The 21,733-nt window shown below is 38.9% G+C and overlaps 3 protein-coding genes across 5 annotated transcripts in view; all 3 read left to right on the forward strand.

Annotated features, from left to right (window-relative positions):
- Positions 1-78: 78 nt before the first annotated feature.
- actn2b (actinin, alpha 2b) lies at positions 79-14,988 on the forward strand. The gene is made up of 21 exons (XM_023963793.2): positions 79-378; positions 3,427-3,541; positions 3,630-3,749; positions 3,871-3,957; positions 4,437-4,524; positions 4,736-4,814; positions 6,572-6,653; positions 6,795-6,880; positions 7,098-7,190; positions 7,398-7,628; positions 7,782-7,929; positions 8,226-8,376; positions 11,033-11,141; positions 11,698-11,838; positions 11,927-12,109; positions 12,223-12,357; positions 12,631-12,810; positions 12,977-13,123; positions 13,751-13,816; positions 13,901-14,059; positions 14,203-14,988. Exons 1-21 carry the CDS (start codon positions 250-252, stop codon positions 14,359-14,361), a joined length of 2,688 nt encoding a protein of 895 aa, XP_023819561.1. The 5' UTR covers positions 79-249; the 3' UTR covers positions 14,362-14,988.
- On the forward strand, positions 8,778-10,625 carry LOC105355781 (uncharacterized). Of its 2 annotated transcripts, XM_078932172.1 has the most exons (4): positions 8,778-8,934; positions 9,029-9,084; positions 9,155-9,460; positions 9,524-10,625. In XM_078932172.1, the coding sequence occupies exons 1-4, from the start codon at positions 8,867-8,869 to the stop codon at positions 10,510-10,512; spliced, it is 1,419 nt and encodes a 472-aa protein (XP_078788298.1). In that variant the 5' UTR covers positions 8,778-8,866; the 3' UTR covers positions 10,513-10,625. The 2 variants fall into 2 exon arrangements, with proteins under 2 accessions (XP_078788298.1, XP_011482664.2); XM_011484362.4 differs by having other exon boundaries at positions 8,779-8,934; positions 9,155-10,625.
- Positions 14,989-17,137: 2,149 nt separating the features above from the next.
- The window catches only part of ryr2b (ryanodine receptor 2b (cardiac)), a 68,858-nt gene continuing 64,262 nt past the window's right edge, over positions 17,138-21,733 (forward strand). For both annotated transcript variants that reach the window (XM_023963050.2, XM_078932476.1), the window contains exons 1-2: positions 17,138-17,291; positions 18,762-18,881. In XM_023963050.2, coding sequence (XP_023818818.1) covers positions 17,244-17,291; positions 18,762-18,881 — 168 coding nt within the window. In that variant the 5' untranslated portion in view covers positions 17,138-17,243. The remainder of the gene's footprint in view (positions 17,292-18,761; positions 18,882-21,733) is intronic.

A 21,733-nucleotide genomic window follows, 5' to 3' on the forward strand; every position in this document is an offset into this window, starting at 1 on the left:
AAACTGCAGCTGACTTTTGGTGAGGAGGGGGAGATGGGAAATTTGGGGGAGGAATGACGGAGTCACATGACTGTCAAGTACTAACCATTCGGTCATTTGCCCATCTGTGACAGCCACAGTTAGACGCCTGTCAGGTCGTGGAGAGCAGAGAAGAAACAGGATAATAATAAATACAGTAGGAAGTCATTTATTCAGCTACATTTTGGAGGAAAACACACTTTTGAGTGTAGAGGGAAGAAAAGTACAACTATGATGAATCAAATGGAAACAACAGTGCACTATGATAATGGCTACGACGAGTATGACTACATGATGCAGGAGGAAGAATGGGACAGGGATATGCTGCTGGATCCTGCTTGGGAACAACAGCAGAGAAAGGTGAGTTATTTATTTAAATAGAAAAACCTCCATTTTAAAAGACTACAAAACTGTAAAGAAAGACTTAAAAAAACATTTTTTGTCATTTATAAAGAACTTTTATAAGTTGTAGATAAAAAAAGGTTTTATAAACTTTTTATAAAATAGTTATGAGTTTTCGTGGAATTTTATGAACGTTAAGTGGTATGGGCGAGCTTTCGCCCAAACTTCCGGTTTGTTCTTTTTAAATTAAAACACCGTTCAATTTTTGCTGAAGTGGGGAAAAAAAGTACAAATACTTAAGTCTTGAATATTTTTTGTGGATAAATTACGTTGTCAGTTGCTCAACAACACACAGACAAAACATCTACATTCTCAGAATACGCAGATAAAGATAAAAACAAAACTACCATTAATATCCCTAACGGCGGGAACTGGAAATTCTTTATAGAGTGAAATGTCTTATTTAAATTGTATTAGTTATCCTCAATAAATGATTAAAACCACGGAGTCCTGCATATGACATAATGTTTCCTAAAAAAGCATTTTTTTCCCTCCTCAAATTGGTAGTTTGTGCTTACAAAGACAAATGGCTATTTTGTGAAAAATAAATAGTATGATTTTGTCCAGGGCTCGTAGAAACATATGTCATAACTTCAGCTGACGCGAAAAGCTGTTTTTTAGTCGCTGAAAATGCCTTTCTTGGGGGATAAAAAAAGAAAGAGTAAAAGTTGGTTTTATTTTGAAGGATGACATCACACAACCTCCCATGCACTTCCTGTTGCGTACAGTGAACTTGAGCCCCGTCGGGGCTCCTTGACGGACGGATGCGGCGGGTACCAACTAACAATAGCCCTGCTTCCAGCGGCTCTCCAGACCGCTGCCTCTCCACTGATACGCGCGGAATGCGAGCTGTCAACAGATGCTTCTAACACATGATGACGCTCTCGGGATCAGAACGGACCCCAATGCTAATTTTAACCTGGGAGACCAAAAGGCATTATAGTTGGGTTAATCCAGTGTCCTTGGTGCGGAATTCCTTTGTTTATAGAAACCACGTAGAAATACTGTAGCAGCACACGCTCAACTCCATTTAGCCCCGGCCTCCAACACCGTCAGTTGTTCTTAGGACTTTAAAAGTTGGCTTGGGCCTTAAACTCTGGCTCTCTGGGCCTTTGGAGACCTCAGGCTGATGCCCTCAGTGACCTCCTGTGACTCCTACAGGGATGACAATATGTGTATTTGTAGCAACACAATGCACCAGGATGATGTTTAGATCCCTGGTCCATAAACTCCACACTTCTGTCAGTGATTATCTATTTGGTGATCATGCTTTCAGAGTCGACAAGCGCACATTGCAGTATTGTTGCCTTTGAGCAGCTGTGCAGCATTATTGACTGATGCAAACCCATGAGCAGGTTTTTTTGGGTCACTTTAAACAATTCCCGCTTTTTCAAGCTGGGTTCTTGTTTCAAAACCCGCAAACAGCCTGCATGAGCTTTTATTTTGGAAGATTTTCTAGGAAAGTTTGGACATTTTTCTAAGTAGATCTGCACTGCCATGATGGGTGAGGGCTTCCCAGGTCTTCATATTATGAGCACTCAATATAAATAAAGGAAAATAAATCAAAATATCGTAGAGATACAGATTCCTTAAATAACTTTAAATGTCATTCTCCATCTTCCTGGGTGCAAACTTCTAGCGTCTGACCTAGTGAAGCCCCCCTCCCAAAGGTATGAGTGAGTGAAGGGAGAGGGTTGGTCCTCGCTAGATGTGATTCATGAATATTTTTAACTTTTTATCATCACCGTGTCTCGGGGGGGGGTTGCTCGGAAAATGAGGAGTGATGTTCAGTTTTTTCCTACTGCAAGGAGGACAATGGTGCAATGTCACAATCTCCCTAGGGGTTCTCTCAATGTGGAATGAGCTCTCTAAAGTCCATGACATTCGGTTTACGCAGCCACACACGCAGGTGGACATTTGACTGACAGGCTGGGCGCTGGCGTGCAATCTTGGTGGGTGTGGAAACGTTTAGGACTTAGGGGGGGGGGATGATCCAAAATGTTATGTCTGTTTTCCTGCATCTGCTAAAAAAAAAAAAGGTAGTTTGGTTGCAAGTGTGAATGCATTACTTTATTATTTTTCCCTTTGTCCCATATAACACATTTGTTTCCAAATAAGTACATTTTTTAGTATAAATGGAAGAGTAGATCAGTTATTGTAGCTGTCACCAGGAAGTTAAGTTTTCCCCTAATTGCTGCTCATATTAGTTCATCACTTTTAGTTGATTTCAAATGTTCATTAGTTAGATGTCTCCACAGGTGATAACTGGAATATTTCTTGCACTTCGAATGACGTGATCCTGTTTGTCTTCATGTCTGAGCATGGAAACACGACCTGGACAGCCTGCATGCATGTCCAGTGAAAGACCTAGCGTTCAGCTGCGGTGCACCGACATGCCTTTCCACAAGTGGCAAAATAGTGACAGAAAGTGACGTTAGAGGAAAACTTGTCCGTGCCCACGTGACATCTTCACTCATGTTGACATTCTTCCTCTCAGTCTCTTATCAAAACCAGAGCGCTCTATATTTAAGCCCTCATATCAGCTGGAATGTGTTCTGCTGGGCTCTTGCCTTTCATCCATACGCTGCTAAGCGTCTGCTGCTGGCTACCGAGCGACTTTATAAAAATGGGGACCGATAATGAAACGGTCATGAACTGGTTTACATGTTTCAGGGTGCCACGTGCGATGCAATCGGGTTTCCTGCAGGAAAAGAGGAAACCGGGTGTCAGTGGTCAAAGAGGTCAACATCTCGATAACTTACAGCCCAGTCGTGAATGGTTAAGCTGTTGGGTCTCGCAGTTTGTTTAGGTTTAACTCACTTATTTGATGCATATGAGCTGAAAAGCCTTTTCGAATTTGGAAAGTATTGCTTGCAATAAAGACTAACTCCTTAAATTTGATTATTGATTATTGGATGTCAAAAACACCTCTCTATTTTCTGTATGTTTTTAACCTTATTTTCCAGTTTAAACTAGCTGAGGAAGATTTTTCTTTTTCTTTTTTAGACTTTCACAGCCTGGTGTAACTCTCACCTGAGAAAAGCCGGAACTCAAATTGAAAACATTGAAGATGACTTCAGGAACGGACTAAAACTTATGCTGCTTCTGGAAGTCATCTCAGGTTGGAGCATTTAAGAAAAAAAAAACGTTTTTCTTAATGTTTATTTTGTGACAAATAACATTTTCCTATGTTTTTCTGTGTTTTGAAGGCGAGAGGTTACCCAAGCCAGACAGAGGGAAGATGCGGTTTCACAAGATTGCAAACGTCAACAAAGCGCTGGAGTTCATCACAAGTAAAGGAGTCAAACTGGTTTCTATCGGAGCTGAAGGTAAATAGCATAGACTGTAGACGGCATCAAGATCAGTTAATGCTATTGTTAAATAGCAGGAATAGAAAATAACTTTATATTACAACAGCCTGTAACTGTTTTTATTGCCTTTTTATTTCAGAGATTGTGGATGGTAATGTAAAGATGACTCTTGGGATGATCTGGACCATCATTCTTCGCTTTGCCATTCAGGATATTTCTGTGGAAGGTGGGACAGAAATAACCTTTGAAATCCTCTCCACATTTAGTTGGAAGGATTTTTGGCTGCAGTTATTGTTAATTCAGGTTTTAACATGTAGTAATCTTATAATAATAATAAAACATGTTTATCATCATATCCCCGGAGAGCCCAAAAGCAGTTTTCTGCTATAAAAATATAAAATAAAATAAAATAGCAATTAAAAAAAAAGGCCAAATTTGACCCTGTGGGTTCTCAAGAATTATTTTGAAGGATAAAAAATCATAAAAATCATAAAATTATTAACTATTTTGGTAGCTCCATGCTAGATTTAGGTTCCCAAGCTAAACTGTTTTGCCCAGTTGGACTTTACTATAACAGTGGCTACTATTTACCTCAATAACTTGATGGTAGTAGTCTTAAAAAGAAGAATCTGTTGGGCGATTAATAAAAAATTTGAATAAGTGTTTTCTCATGCTACAAGTTAACTTTTATGTACATTTCAACAGAAACCTCTGCCAAGGAAGGGCTTCTCCTGTGGTGTCAAAGAAAGACTGCCCCCTACAGGAATGTCAATGTCCAGAACTTCCATGTCAGGTCAGTGTGCTGTTTTTTTTAAATTTATTTAAATTTATTTTTTAAACACACACACACATCTGGTGTTATAGCATCACTCCAGTGGAAAAGTCTTCATCAAAAAGCATTGTTTTGATGCTGTAATATTAGATGACTGACACTGTTTGATGCTGTAGTCTGGAGGTTTCCCAGCTTGATACTGACTGTTCTCTCTGCTTGTCGGCTGGTGAAGCTGGAAGGATGGCCTGGCCTTCTGTGCCCTGATTCACAGACATAGACCCGACCTCCTCGACTTCTCTAAGCTCAACAAGGTGTTGTGGGGTGGAAGTCATAAATGCATATGGCGTGAATTTGTGAATCTTCTCACATTTTAACATTTTTTTGTCACCAGCTCATGCTTTTTTAAGTTTTAGCTTGTGCACTGTTTTACTCAAAAAATTGCATATTTCTAACCCGAAGGGATATTTCCTCCTCTCAGTGTTTGTGTGTCCACTATTTTTTTTTTTTCCCTAAAGCACAGTAGGGCTACAAAATAACCCGTAATATCAAACATTGATGTTGTTTTAAGGGCTTATAATCTAAACTGCATTTACAGTTCTGGTTTAAAGTCTGTGTAACATCAACAGTGGTTGAGCATTGTCTGATGAGGATTTCAGTAAAAAAAAAAAAAAAAAAGAAAGAAAATAAATAGTTTACTTGCAAAAAAAAAAGGTCAACTTTTGCATCCTGGGAGCAACCTTTTCCAGGTGCATAAGCCAAATTATAGCGTTCAATTTATCAAGTAAGAGTTTTTTGTAAAAAAAAAAAAAAAAAAAAAATAGAAATTGTCATTACAAATTTAAGTTAATAATATATTGTTGTATATTTTGTTTCTTTTTCAATAATAAAGTACTCATTAAAAAAAAAGTATAAAACATTTGGATGACACCCTGAGGAAAGTCTGAAGAGCTGGGCTCAGACTGTAACCTTTACCTCACCAAGGCTTAATCAGTGGTCGGGGAACACCCTGTCTGCATAGAAAGCATGACATTTCCATTTGTTTATGCAACATAAGCTCTCACTTCTTAATACACAAGCCAGTGGAATGACATGAAGCTGACCCTGAACATTTAAACATGAACCCCTAGTCTTTGTAAAGTTGGGCTTAGCCTTATCTCTGATGCATTCCACACCGTCACGTCATGTTCCTCTCTTAGAAGCCTCCAAACCTGATAATTGTGTGAAATATTGTGAGGTAGTGGCTTTTCCCCACTCTGTCTTTTAACACATTCCCTCTGACACACACTGCAACTTTCAGTTTTGCTCACCCTGACTGCAGCATTGTGAGCTAGGCAGCTGTTGGGCCCGGCTCCAGGTGTGTGTGTTTGTTAAGCTTGTTACAGCCGGCTCAGACAAACACATGCACAACTAATACTCAGGATATCTTTATGCCTGCCCTTCCATCTCTTCATCCCATCGCTTTACCACTCATCCATCCATCTAGCCGTCCTGAACCGGATCCGTTGACACCTGGCCCTGTCATGCAGTATGCCTCGGCCCCACAAGCAGCCCTTTTGGAACAGTACTATGGGAGCAATAGCATTCATTTAACTCCTCACCCCTACTTTGTTTTCCATTACCAAAGATGTTGGTTTGATAAAAAACATTCCTATCCTGTTAAAAACACTTGTATCAAGAAGAAAATGTGAAATAATTTTCAACCCCTAAAAACTGTAAATAACAACATTGATTTGGGTTTTACTGACATAAATTAATTATAACTATACATGCATGTAATGTAAAGCAATTGGTATGAGTAATTTAGATTTTTTTGGTAAAGATGTTTATTTTTAACAGGGTTGCTAAGAAAAAAAGCAGGATGATAGGTTTTAATTTAAGAGCAAAATTACTGTAGATTTTTAACACTTTTTTTTCAAAATTCAGAATGAAAATAACCCAAAAAATAATTTTTCATTAATTTGATTAATTCTATATTATAATATAAAAGCAAAACCGCATGAAAACAAAGGGCAGTTCTGTCTTATTCAACATTAACAAAATAAAAATATACATTTATGTGTGGTTTTAGGAAGATCCTCTGGGGAACTTGAACCTGGCATTTGACATAGCTGAAAAACATCTGGACATTCCTAAAATGCTGGATGCAGAAGGTAATATTTTGTGTAGAGAGCCCAAAAGATGGGTAAAAAACTTAAATAATTTCAATTCTTTTTTCTGTTTTCCTAACTAGCTGACATTTATAAAAAAATAAAAATCTTTTTACCTGGCATTTACTTCCTATTTCTTCATAGATATTATCAACACCCCAAAACCTGATGAGAGAGCCATCATGACCTATGTGTCATGCTTTTACCATGCTTTCGCTGGAGCTGAACAGGTATGAGGATGCATTTGTGCACGGGCATCAATCTCTTTTTCTTGTAAAATGTGATTTAGAAACCTATTGTCACTCAGAATTTGCAATGGGATAGTGATCAGCAAACATGCTGGGAAGATAATGGGTTTTGGTATTGCAATCACAACAGATTACTGGGAGCATGCTCCACCGTCTTACCCCAGCGATTTAACATTATGCTTATGTGCTGTGCAATCAGGCAGAGACGGCTGCCAACCGGATCTGCAAAGTGCTGGGTGTAAACCAAGAGAATGAGAAGATGATGGAGGAATATGAGAGACTGGCCAGTGAGGTAAACCAGAATATCCGTTTAAAAGTGATGCTGTTGGTCACATTACATTTTCTCAAATATCTTAGGAAATTAGCTTAAGTTAATTGTTCTGTAACAAACCCCTTAAATGAGAAATATGTATGGAAAAAATATATAAACCTAGTCTATTTTGCCATTTATTACTTGGCCCTTCTCTACTTAATCCAGTATATTTGTGATCTTTTCTAGCTCCTGGAGTGGATTCGACGCACCACCCCTTGGCTAGAGAATAGGACCTCAGAGAAGACCATGTCAGAGATGCAGCGGAAACTGGAAGACTTCAGGGATTACAGACGTTTGCACAAACCCCCTAAAGTGCAAGAGAAGTGTCAGCTGGAAATTAACTTCAACACCCTGCAGACCAAGTTGCGCATCAGCAATCGGCCTGCTTTCATGCCCTCTGAAGGAAAGATGGTTTCTGTAAGTCACAACCCCAGACTGATTCTTTTGCCATTAAATCAAAAAAAGGTGTTTCTGAATGAGTTACTTCGATCCACCTCAGTAGCAGGAATATAGCTATTGTTCCCAAAGCTTAACCTGCAAGTGTCCCTCCTCTTTTCACTGTGCTTAAAGGACATAGCCAGTGCGTGGCAGGGCCTGGAGCAGGCAGAGAAAGGTTTTGAGGAATGGCTTCTTACTGAGATCCGCCGACTGGAGAGGGTGGACCACCTGGCTGAGAAGTTTCGTCAAAAAGCCACCAACCATGAGAATTGGGCCAGTGGTCAGTTAGCTTCTTAAATGCTTATTTTTCTGCCTCTAATTGCTTTGTTTACGAATCAGTTGAATGTGATTTCTGATTACAGTGTTTATCTACATTCATCATAGCCTTCTCCTCTGTGTTTCTATTAAGCCTGAGGTTTATTTAGCATTTTCTTCTCTCCTGACATCAAGATTGTCCAGTGCAATCAACTAGTCATGCTTTGCAACTAGGGCTTTGAACATTGACCAAATACGGTCCGTCTTCTGATTGAACATATTATTTCTCTGTTTTTCCTTTTTTTCATATCTAATATTCAGGTAAAGAGCTGATCCTCTCCCAAAAGGACTATGAAACCACCACCTTGACAGAAATCCGAGCATTGCTGCGAAAACACGAGGCCTTTGAGAGTGACTTGGCAGCTCACCAGGACAGAGTGGAGCAAATTGCTGCCATTGCTCAGGAACTAAAGTATGAACCCCTTTATAGGTCACTCACAAAGCCACCATGAAAGATTTTGAACAAGAAAAAAAAACAATGATCCAGTTTTTGTTTTTCCTTTCTGCATTTTTGTACCATTTTAAATGACTTGATAATTTTTACTCAATACCTACATAAATCAATATTAATACAAATTAAGAAATACAAGCTTCCACTAATGCTATCAATCCATAATACTAGGAAAATGTGTTTATGTGCGCGACCAGTTTCTACTGGGAAAAAAAAAACAATACAAAATGAATTTGACTTGGAATCCCTTTGTTCAATTTTACAAAAACAAATACCTGCTCTTCAACAGAACAAAGTGTGAATGCAGTGTTAAATCTACACAAGGCCTGTCAACTAAGCCACAGTTTAAAGGTGCAGGCAGTTTTCAATCAGTGTTCCAGCTTGTACAGCTTTGCGTAATTTACTTCTGTGGATGTGATTGGTCATTGAGCTCCTTTGGTTTCACTCTTAAATGGCATTTTTGGAAGCACAAGGAATGGGTCAGCTGATGGGCAAAATGGCTTTGTGGGGGTTTGCAAGGTATGTAATGCAGTTCTTTTAATCAATTTAAACTTTTTATAAACAGTTTTAAGTTGTCACCCATTTTATCTATTTTTTTTTTTTCTTGATTTAGCCAGTTGTTCCTCTTTGCACTTTTGGGTTGGAATGCTCATTCCTCTCCTATTAAAGGTAAGAGATTCTCTTATTTTGCAAGTCCTGCTAAAGAAACCTGCTTTAATAAATGTTTTTATTTTCTCAGATTTGAGCCAACAGGATCATCTTGAGGGGAATTACAAAATGTGGCTGAGTTCTGACCATCAAAATGATAAGCCTTCAGACTCTGATTCTGGGATTACCTCACAACCTGGTTCTGTGTCATGGGTGGTTACCAGACCTTCACGAAAAGCTTGGTCTGGTTTCCCCTCCAGTCCCAGTGGTGCTGTCCCTTGGATGGGTGAAACTCCAAAAGGGAAATCGCTGGGTACCCGTTCAAATCCTGAAGCTTCTGCTGACTCAATGCCTGTGGAACTTCAAAAACTACCAGGTCCCTCTGTGAATCCTGAAGGTCCTGCTGTCTCGTGGCTTGTGGAATACCCAAAATTGCTGAGCCCCTCTTCAAATCCTGAAGATCCTGCTGTGTCATGGCTTGTGGAACCATCAAAACTGCCTGGTCTCTCTTCAAATCCTGAAGGCCCAGCTGTGTCGTGGGCAGTTGTGAATCCCCCAAAACTACCACCTCCCCCATTTAAGCCAAGTGTTTCTATGCACCCATGGCAAGTGAAGACTCCCACAAAGAAACAGAATTCCTTGCTTAATCCAGAGGGTCTTCCACTGTCATGGGTTGCCCCAAAATATCCTGGCCACTCTAATTCTAAAGGTTCATCATGGGTTGTAAAGCCCCCTAAGTCTGGTACCCCTTCTAGTACTGACTATCCTTCATTCTCATTGGATGTAAATACTCCAAAGGTGCCTGAACCTGCAACTAATCCAGAAGGTTTTGGCATGTCCTGGCTGGATTCTCTAGCAAGGAAAACAAGCTTTCCAATGCCTTCTGAAAGTACTGCCCCATGGGGACCATCAGAAATTACGGATCCCTCACCCTCTGGACCTGAGGACATCGGAACAGCACCTACTGATGAATCCTTGGCCGACCCTCAGCTTGGCCATGAAGTTGATTTTTCATTTGAGTCGAAGATTCCGCAAATGGAAGGAGGCTTGGATCATAGCGACTCGGAGGTGGAGACAGAGGGGGAAGATCCTGTTTTGCCTTATGCACCAATGTTCCAGGGAGGTACCTTAAGGAACTCTGAGGCTGTCTACGAACAAGGGAACTCTGAGAAGATGACAGATTATATTGACTCGCCATCCCCTTATGCTTCAACTAGTATGCAAAGTTCATTTTCACCCTACATCAAGCAAAGAATACCACACCTGTTCTACCTCTTTGTGACTGGCCAGCTTCCTCACGGTACGGTGTCTCACATGCAGTCAGAATATGAGGTTGGCAGAGACCGTACAACTCAAGTTGGCTACGAGCAGTATGTCATCCCTGGTAACTCTAAGTCTTCAACTCTGTTCCCCCCAGAGCAACAACTACTCCAAGAGTTTCAAAGCTGAAAAGGACTGGACTAAATTTTCAACTAACTTGAAAGGATGAGAGTGAAGGCAGTTCTGCAGTTTACTGTTTGACTTCAAGTTGGTTGAATTCTTTAATAAAATGTTAAATCAAACTGGTGTCTGAAGTTGCTTTGAGGTTTATGAATAACTCCACTGTCCAAATGGCTCTGAACTTGGGAGGTGGAAGCAATGACTTTAACTGGCTAGTCAACCAAATGACAGCATGTCTTAACAACCCGAAACCATGTAGGCTAAGTTGACAATACCATCCAGTTTCAGGTCTGACTCCTCCTCCCCCATGAGCGCATATATACCAGCTAATTCAGAATTGACAGTCTCTTGGATAAGGGGTGAAGCGTCTTCTAACTTTAAAACAAAGTCCAGATGACATCCCCTAAACCTACAACAAATGACAGCATGTTTTTATATATTATATATATTTTTACCAAGGTAAACTGCTAAAATTAATTTCTTGCTTTGGTTAACGGCCAATTAAACTGCATATTTTTCTTTCCACAAGTGAGCTGGACTACTATGACGTTGCTTCTGTGAACCAACGCTGCCAAAGTATCTGTGACTTGTGGGACAAGCTGGGAACATTGACTCAAAAAAGAAGGGAAGCACTAGAGGTAAGTTATTTTTTTTTTTCTTCTGATTGCTAAAGAGCATCAAGAGGAATTCATAAAATTCAAAGTTCTCCACAAGAGTGTGCTAATGTACCACCCAGGTAATGAGCATCATGCTGAAGAGGTACAACACAATCCCTCTAAAACCAGAGCTGTTAAAAAGAAAAAAAGGTTGGCTGGATAAAGGGGTTATTGATATATAGAGGTGGCTGGCCTGGAGCTCACAAGCCACTTCCTCTGATCCAGGGTAGTTATTCCAAACCTGAATGTGAAGGCCTGGGAAAAGAGCTGGGGATTATCGCTGAATGACAGTGACAGGGGTATCTGTGTGCCCTAGCAAGCTCTTTGTATTTATAACTGGATGGAACTGTTGGTTCATTGAACTGGTTTTATTTATGTGTATATATATATATATATATATATATATATATATATATGCTCCTACTGTGGCAAGTCAAACTTCCCTGGGGACAAATGATTAAAATATCTATCCTTGGATGTTGGAAATCAGTGTGCCAAATTATGCAATGACAGAAAATGTTTTCTCTAATCCTATCAGCGCACAGAGAAGTTGTTGGAGACAATTGATCAGTTGTTCCTGGAGTTTGCCAAAAGGTCAGCTCCTTTCAACAACTGGATGGATGGAGCCATGGAGGATCTGCAGGACATGTTCATAGTTCATACCACTGAAGAGGTTCAGGTAGGGCTGTTAGTCCTCTGAACAGGCTGAATTCTTGGTGTTGGTACCAATAAAAGTGATAGCCTTACAATTTATTTTTTCCGCACAGAGTTTAATTGCAGCTCATGAGCAGTTCAAAGCCACTCTGCCTGAGGCGGATGCAGAAAGACAGGCGATTTTGGGAATTCACAATGAGGTGCAGAAAATTTCCCAAAGCTATGGGATCAAGTCCAGCTTCATTAACCCCTACAGCACCATTGCAACGGAAGAGCTTCTTAACAAATGGGAAAAGGTTGATAAAATTGAAAAGCATTACATTTAAATAGACATTCACACATTGAGGTTTCTTTTCCTTTTTTCCCTAAGGAGTAATTTGACGATTAAGCAACTGTTTTGATTGTGTAGGTGAAGCAGCTGGTTCCTCAGAGAGATGGTGCCCTTCAAGAGGAAATGGCGCGCCAACATGCCCATGAAAGGTTGAGGCGGCAGTTTGCTGCCCAGGCTAATCTCATTGGACCCTGGATTCAGGCCCGGATGGAGGTTTGCTTTGAATGATTTTATAAAAAATTCATTATCCAAATGATTTAAAATAGGAAGTTGGATTCAGTTGTTTGATATTGGCTTAAAAAGAAATGAAAACAGTGCAATTACAAAAAAAAAAAAAAAAAATCCCTGCCTATTTAATCTTTTTCAAAATTGAAAATTGATGGAATTTTTTACAGCTTGAGGCGACACCGAGCCAGGACCCTTCAACCAGCATTTGAATTGGTGCTAAAGTATAGTTTGACCCTGTTGCATGTGTTATCCTGGCAGGAAATTGGCCGCTGCTCCCTGGAGATTGGTGGAACACTGGAAGACCAGATGACCCAGCTGAAGCAAATTGAACATGTCATTATTGCTTACAAGCCCAACATTGATAAGTTGGAGGGAGACCACCAGCTAATTCAAGAGTCTCTTGTGTTTGACAACAAGCACACAAACTACACTATGGAGGTAAATAGCTCTGGAAGGCACAGTTACAATTGTATGTTTATTCTAAAGAGCAAGAGCAAAAAAAGCAAAATGGTGGCAAATGCTATGCTAACAAAAATGTTTTCTTTTAATAAATATCTTTAATTTGTTTTTTCATTGTGCTTTTGCTCTGTGTCCACCTTGACAGCACATCCGGGTTGGATGGGAACTGCTCCTCACAACCATTGCCCGAACTATCAATGAAATTGAGACCCAGATTCTAACCAGGGATGCTAAGGGAATCAGCCAGCAGCAAATGAATGAATTCAGATCATCTTTCAACCACTTTGACAGGGTACAAATTTCTTTACACATGTTTTTTAACTGTTTTTGAGCTTTTTCTAAAAGAGGAAAGCAAGTTGCCCAAACCTTAAAATGATTGCCATAACCAAGAGCATCTGAAACTTGAAATTTGAGTTTTGAATCTTTTTGCAATTTGTCCTAAAATTTAGCGTAAACCTTTTAAGAGCCACCAGCTAATATTGGAGCTAATCCTCTACACATGGAGTCAAAGGGTTCCAGTGAAACAGAATTAACTAGTGTGGTAATATCACACGAAAGATGATGCCCAGGCATGTGGACGCCAGATCTTAAGAGGTTAAAGTTAAATTGTCAATTTCCAAAATTCTGTAACAATCAGTTTTAATTGAGACAGATTTATTATTTTTGAACAGAATTTTGTTTTTTAATACTTAACATTACCATATTTCCCCATATATAACTGAAGAATACAAAAGTAAAGTTTCGAAAATTTTTATTTTAAAACAGCTTCAGCCAATTCTAGTGAAAATCAACTGCAAGATATGAAGGTTTTTTATTTTTTTTCTATTTTTATTTTTAGATTTAGCTTTCTCATTGATGCTTTAGTTGAATGTGATCTCTGCCCCAACTCGTCAACTTGTTCTGTGTCGTCTGATTCTAGAAGAAGAATGGAGCCATGGAAACGGATGACTTCAGAGCTTGTCTCATTTCAATGGGTTATGACTTGGTATGTTTTTCCACTTGAAAGTAGCTATTGCATTCACATTTTTCACGGCATGCTGATATGCTCTCTCTATCGTCACCGTCTCAGGGGGAGGCAGAGTTTGCCCGTATAATGATTCTGGTGGATCCAAATGCCACTGGAATCGTCTCCTTCCAGTCTTTCATCGACTTTATGACCAGGGAGACTGCTGATACAGACACCGCTGAACAGGTTGTGGCCTCCTTCCGGATCCTGGCAGCTGATAAGGTAGAAAAGCTTCATTTAAAGCATTTTTATTTAAATACTATTTTGCAATGCTGCTTTATAATCTGTCATTTCTTAAGATCAAACAACAATACTCAGCAGTAATTCTAAATATATATATATATATATTTTTTTTACCAAAACAGCCCTACATACTCATTGATGAGCTGAGGAGGGAACTTCCACCTGAACAAGCAGAGTACTGCATTATGAGGATGCCCCCATACGCTGGCCCTGGAGCGCCACCTGGAGCACTAGACTATACTGCATTCTCTACTGCCCTCTATGGAGAAAGTGACCTTTAATTTGACCAGAAGACCTCCTATCTGAGCACATGACCCCTATGTAGTCACTTTGTCTGCTCTGCATCCATTAATAAAATTATAACTAAAAGAAAAGAAAAAGCTAAAAAACACTATTAATTCTTTCTCTCTCCAAGTATTGGTCTTTATGTATGCTAAATAAATAAATTGAAGCTTAAAATTATGTATTCCCATGAGGACATTTGTGGTGCTTTATTAGCTTATCTTTTAAAAAGATTAATTACTTTCTAAATGTCCTTTATGCCATTGTTTTGGAAATAAAATTGTCTTTCATGGCCGTTTTAAATTGCAGAAAGTGGATTTCAAGGAGTTATAAACTTTCATTTAAAGCTGTGCTTCAATTGGTACGTTTCCAAAAGAGCAAATATATGCGGAAAAGTGGAAAACTTTATGAATGCATAAGTGAATGTTTACAGTTACTCATTTTTTTTAAGGGGAGACAATTATACCATGTTCAAATTTGGAGAAATCTGCAATCAAACATTTTCTATTTATCTGCAAATATTACAAATGCTTACAATTACAAATGCTTATGGGGGTGCCTAAAAACAAAAGTTGGATCAAAAGTATTTTTTGTTTGCATCAATAAAGTCAAAAGTTATGTCCTGACTGGATTTATTTCTTTTTTTTCCCCCCCGAGTTAATTTACGATGCTGGACATGGGAAGACCACACACAGCTGTAATGCTTCCTGTAAACATTGAACATAGTCCGATGGGGACAAGGACAGATTGGAGTTCTAAAAAGGAGTCTAAATTGTTTGATCCAAGAGTAATTTTTTTATTGTTATCAGTACAACCAACAATGGTGCAGATTTGGTTTACACAGCTGATTTTGTCTAAATTATAGCACTTTTGATCCTATATATACTTAAATATGTTTATAATGAGGCCTGCTAAAGTATTAATTATTGTGGTGTGCACAGCATTACAAGAAGTGCCATTTTAAAAAAAAAAATCTGCATTGTTTCCAGGTTTTTAACATGACGGGAGACTGGTACAATTTTTAAAGAAAAACGTTGTGCAGTTTAAATCTACTGATTAGAATGGTTTTTTTTTTAAAGATGCCTCATTTTGCAAAGGTCATCTAATTTGTCAGCAAAAGGTTTTTTTTTTTTATCGAGATTACGAAGGTCACTAGCAGTATTGATGCTTAAAGATGTCTATTTCTGTCTTCATTTTTCAATTTGTTTATAGCAAATAAATTCCATAAATAGTCTGTGACTCATTGATTCAGCTCAAAAAACACGTTGCTTTCAATAATTTTATATTCTGAAGCAACATTGTAAAAATGGGAAGCCATCTTGGTTGTTTAAATAAAGTCCCCTCTACTGTCACTCTTGTGAAGTTTTGCAACTAGGAGCATGTTAACGCTTGTGCTATCCTAGGCACTTTACCATTGGGAGTTGGGTCATCTAGACCCACTAGACAGTGCGTTGAACCTTTTTTCTTCAATGATTTTTGATCTTCACTGGTGTCCATGGATTACATGAAATCTTTCCACCTTTATCCACCTTTGTCATGGTAGGGAGAACACGTCAATGTAAGGGTGGGGTCATCTAAGATAGCACAAGGGCTAGAAAGGTTTTGACAGTTCTGCAAGAACAAAATCGTGGATGTGGTTGAAGAATCATACAATTGTATGTAGGAGTGTCAGAGTCAGCACATCCCTAAGGTTTTCTATCACAGTTGTAAGAGCCTTTGCCACAAAAAGAGAAAAACATTAAATGTATTGCACTGTTATTGAAAATTGAAACTTAATAGTAAAACAAATTCTCAAAGATTTGCAGTTTTCTTTTATTAAATAAAATGTTAGGTTGGTACAAGTCCCATATTTTTGTTTTGCAGAATGCTCTCTATTTGTTTAACAGTTAATAAAAAGTTTTAGCAGGACACAGATAAGCTTGTAGAATTACAAAATGGACCATTTTCTAGAATTTTACTTCAACGCTTGAACTTGTTAACAAAAAAAAAAACAAAAAAAACAAAAAACAGGCAGATAATTGATTTAGAATAACAAATATTTTATGGACAATCCCAAGTAGCTAGTGGGTTTGGAAGATGATGGTGTAGAAATAAAAGTCTTTCTGACTGCACTGAGTGCAAACAATTAGGCTTAAGTAAACTATATATAAACCCATGAAACAGAATAAAAAATGAATTAGACATTCTGAACTTCTGTGATTTAAATGCCAGGGCGTTTATAGCTCTAATAGCTGAGTTTGATGGCAGCTGAGCTTAATTAAGTGCATATAATCAAATCACTAATTGACTTTACCCAGTCTATCTTTAGAAATGTAGGTCTGGAAGATACAATTGATGCAGCTTTTCTTGCCAAAAAGGACAGATTTACAGGCTGTTACACAACTGATGTTTGAACACAGACACAGAATGGGAACAGGAGGCAAAGGGAAAAATCTTCCACACCAAATGAAATTCAGTCTGGAAAGTTTTTCTTGCTGTGAGTAAATGGTAACCCTATGCCATACTGTTAAATGAAGTGGTTTGATTGCATAATTATTTAAAGAAATCACTGACAAGAGGCTTGCAAGCTTCTTGCAATGTGGCTTCACAAAATTTCCCGATTGGTCCAAAAAATACAATATTTGTTTTGTCTTTCCTTTGCCATATGACAAACGCTGAAGGCAACGTTATATTCTGGTTTAAGTGAAAGTTCCCTTAGGAATATTGCAATAAAATGACCAATATGATTAAAAAGCAACTGCATATAAAGTTGCAGGTGTGGCTTCCAGGAGAGGCTCCGCCCACAGACCAGCCCTGGTTCATTCCTCCTCTTTAAGCCCTTCTGTGTTTTTCTGGCAACATTACAGGTAAAAGCTGTCAAATGAAGCCTCAGACTTAAATTATGTCCGAAACTGGAAAAAGTGAAGACAAATTTCAGTTTTTGCGAACGGTGAGTCAAAAACCGATATCCAGATAGTTTAATTGGAGACAGAGGTGTCGATTTAAGCTGATTTGTTTTTAACCCTTACACTGAGGAAGCAAAAACCAGATTGTTTTTGTACTTTTTAAATTCTATTTGCATGCTTTATGTTCATTGCCAAAGTGCTATGCATAAAAATCATTGCCATTTTTGTCACTTTTACCTTTTTGAAGGTTTTATTGTGTTTTTGCTATATTTTTATAGGTTTTAAAGACATTTTTTGAGCAAATTTAAATTGTCTTTATTTTCTTTATAGTTATAGTTCTGTATAGTTTTTTTTTAGGAGAGGATTATATGTGGATGTAAAGCATTTGATGTAAGTGTTTGTTCAAACATCACATGCAAACAAGAAAATAGGCACATCAATTTATTCCCACTAATCACGTTTAAGCAGTTGAAGTTATTTATACCTTTTTCTTTTTTTCTTTTTTGGTATTCTGACAGTGAAAACAGACCGCAGATGGTCTTTCTCATCTTCTCTGTTAGTGCTATCATTGTTCCCAAGCTGGAAATTCACAGCTTGTAATATCTGCTTTCTGATAACAGCCAGCCTCACGAAAGAGTCTCTTATGGAAATGAGGCATCAATACCAAAGTAATGCTTTTAAATCAATCCATTACATGTACAGCAAGATATACTTTAGTATATGTGGAATTGTAGCAGGAAGCAGGCAAAACTCAAATAAATAGGGACATATGGTTTATTATTGATGACAATAAAAGTGTAGTTTTATATCTACGGCCAGTAAGTATGTGGATTTTATAAAGTAATTCTGTTATTTGTCATTTGTCTTTTTTTCTAGCATGCTGGTAAAAAAAACAACAACTATATATTTTATTGTAACTATAAATAGAATTATAAACTATATAAGTTTAACCCCAGTCATGTAAATGCACACATATGTACTGCACAAGAACTGAGGTCTATGATTCATCAAAGTTCCCAATCAGTCTTTGACTGATTGGAGAGTACTACCTCTGGTATGAAGAGGGGAATAAGGGCGTCAAGCAATGTCTTCTGACTGTGGAACTTTCTAATCTGGTTACAGAGAGGTGTTGGTATTCCTAGTAATCTTTTGTCTTTTTCTGTTGTTCTTAAAATAGACATTGATGCCTAATTAGGTTATTGCAGTCTACGTGGCATTTTAACAGATAAGATTAAAGGGAAGTGACCCAAATTTTCTTTTTCACTCGAATGTAGCAGGCCTTTTCCTTAATGTCATAAATTTGAATGAAAGGCTCACATCTCTTTCCAGATTTCTATGTAATTGGTTTATTGTGACTATATAAAAATAAATAAAACTCCCAAAAAAGTCACCTTTGAAGAAACAATTAATAGGAAATGAACAACCTAATTTCAGTAATTGTAGGAATGTGTAACCCTTACCGATGTGAGATCTTCTGTTTTGCTTTTGTTCTCATATCTGTCTGCTTTCCTTAGGGGGATGAGGTCGTTTTGCAGAGCACCTTCACTTATCAGGAGGAACATTTGAAACTGTGCCTTGCTGCTGAAGGATTTGGCAGCAGACTTTGCAAGCTTGAGCCTGTTTCAAACTGCAAGGTACAGAACTCCACCTTGATTGTTGTTCTTTTTTTGGTTTTTCCTATTATTTGTTGTACAGAATGAAGTGTTTGTGGGTCATCTTACCTGATGACCTACAGACCTGTAAATGTTTCTTATTGAAGATAATTGTGAGTTGCAGGTGGGGCGACAGTGGCTCAGGTGGTTGAGCGGGTCGTCCAATGATCAAAGGGTTGGCGGTTCGATCCCCGCTCCCACCAGCCAAATGTCGTTGTGTCCTTGGGCAAGACACTTCACCCTCCTTGCCTCCAGTGCGGCTCCACTGGTGTGTGAATGTGTATGAATGTCCCGGTGATGGTCAGAGGGGCCGTAGGTGCGAAATGGCAGCCACGCCTCTGTCAGTCTGCCCCAGGGCAGCTGTGGCTACAAACATAGCTTACCATCACCAAGTATGAATGAGGAGTGAATGAATAATGGACATAATGTAAGCGCTTTGGGGGTCTTGAAAAGCGCAGATAAATCCAATCCATTATTATTATTATTATTAAAGTGACGTCTTGCTTTAACACTAAGTAGCAAGTAACAATCATGTGTATTGGAAGGTTAATAAAGTACTGTGTTTTACGCACTACACCACTTCACCAGATTATAAGGCACACCATTAATGTTGTTCATATTTCAGCACATTCCTTGTGGCTACATAGTTAGACAATTTATCAAACCCAGGTATACTGCATGCCAGGCCTACACCCAACCATCTGAGCCATCCAGCCCCATGTGAGATGCCCTGTCAATAAATAATCTATTTCAAAAGTATTTCATATTTAAGGCGCACCGAACTCTAAAGGCCTGTACACACGGGGACGAATTTCGCGCGGGATATTCGCCGACGTTTTGCGCCTCGTGACTAAACAAAGGGCACCAATGTGAGTGTGCACACCGACGCGAAAAACGCCACGCGTAAAAGCGTCATTATTTAAAAAACGCCTTGGGTTCGTTTCTTTGGTTTGACGCGCCGCGTCAAAAACTATACGACCAATGAGAATGGCGCTTTTGCACACGTGTCTGGAGCTTCTGAAGTTACAGTAAAACACAACTTGGGGGCGCTCAATCACAAAACTGTCTTGCTGAGCACACATACGTCACCGCGAAGAAGATATACGCCAAGTAGCGTCTACACTGCCGCAAAGAAATAAGATGAAGAATATGCACTCACTGACAGACATTCTAAAATATCCCCGAAAACGCTCATGATACATTTTCAGCTCTTGTACCAGTCGACAAAACTCCCCATGTTCTTCTCTTCTCGTAACTATGGGATGTACCCAAAATCGACGTCTTTTCCGGCGTCTTTCATCATTCAACAGAACAATAATTTCTTCATCGCTGGAACTGGAGATAGAGCTACGGGTGCTGGACATATTCATGTTTTCTTTGTTTGATTCTGACAAGCGCGTAAATACTTGCTCTCTTCTTCTGAGTGAAAAGTGACTTTAAGAAGCGTAAAGTTGCGCAGCGCCACCTTGTTTACAGGGGGTATTTCTCATTTACATTAAGCGCCATCTAATGTCAGGGAATGAAATTGCATGTTCGCTCGGCTCATCGTCAGTGAAAATTGCCTGGGTGTGAACACAAAAAACGTGGCGAAAAACGCTGGCGAATATTCGTCCCGGTGTGTACGGGCCTAAAGGCACATTAATTGAGATAGGAGCACCAGAGATAGGTTCATAGTCAGTCAGGCTTTATTACCTGCATTCACAGTAGCTTACCTGCAGAACTTGTTTGTAACATTCTATATGTTAGCCACTTTAGCATATTAACAATACTTGTTACTCCAAAAAAAGAAATGAGGTTAAAACTGTTCCAAAATTAAGACTTTAAAGTTCACCTAATAGTAGGGAAAATACGGTAGATGTCACAGCGCTTAGCTCTTCTTCCTTCCTCTGCTCTCCAGAACACAAATTCTTCACATGGTGTCAGAAGTGGGATTTTTGGAGTTAGAAATAGGTTTCAGGTGAAGTTTTAACTTCAAAGCTTTTGCCTCTGGGAGCCTAAAAAGTGACATGACTCAAAAGAAAATGTATATCCTTTACAAATAGCTAAATTGAACAAGGAGGACATCCAGGTTGAAGTAAGGAGCACTCATGAATAGGCTTGTTAAGGAAGCAGAGAGCATTTCATTTAGTTGTTCAAATACGAGGAGAGAGATTGCAATAATAATAATAATAATAATACGTGTAGAGATAACCTAGTTGGATGCATTCTTTCCCCTCATGATATATTTGGATTTGTTTCACACACACACAAATTCAATGACAGGGAGAACAGACTGCCACATAACAGAAGGTGACACAATGACGCTGTGAGCAACATGTACCCATAAGGAATTCTAATTAAAACGCAACCTGTAAAAGTTTTGCTTCAACACGCTGCTTGGTGTTGTTACCACTGTCTGGAGAATGCCTATTTTAGAGAGGGAGCTGGAATAAATGGGTTCTGGCGACACAATAAACACAACAGAACTGACTGAAGGGGATGCATTTATGGGCGAAGTTCAAAAAGAAAAGGGGTAAAGGAGGAGCACAAATTGTTTGGTTTGACTCAACAAAGCAGCCTAGAAATGAAAGATTCATCAATTTCAGAAGAGTTCCACAATTTCCTCAACACTAGATGCAGCTAAAATGATAATTGTGGCTCAAATGCTGTCCAGAGATTCAGGGGAGGAGACAAACGATGGAATGGATATGGAATGTTATGTGGCTGCAGTAATGAGGACTATTCCACCATCAAAGATAAAAAATTGACCCTTTCAGGGAGGAGAGATCTCTAACAAGCAGCAGCAAGAGGTATAATGTATGAAAGATCCACGTAAGTCACAGTGTTCGTTTAGG

Source organism: Oryzias latipes, chromosome 15 (genome assembly GCF_053564925.1).
Source record: "Oryzias latipes strain Hd-rR chromosome 15, Olatipes_Hd-rR_3.1".
NCBI classification, from domain to species: domain Eukaryota; kingdom Metazoa; phylum Chordata; class Actinopteri; order Beloniformes; family Adrianichthyidae; genus Oryzias; species Oryzias latipes.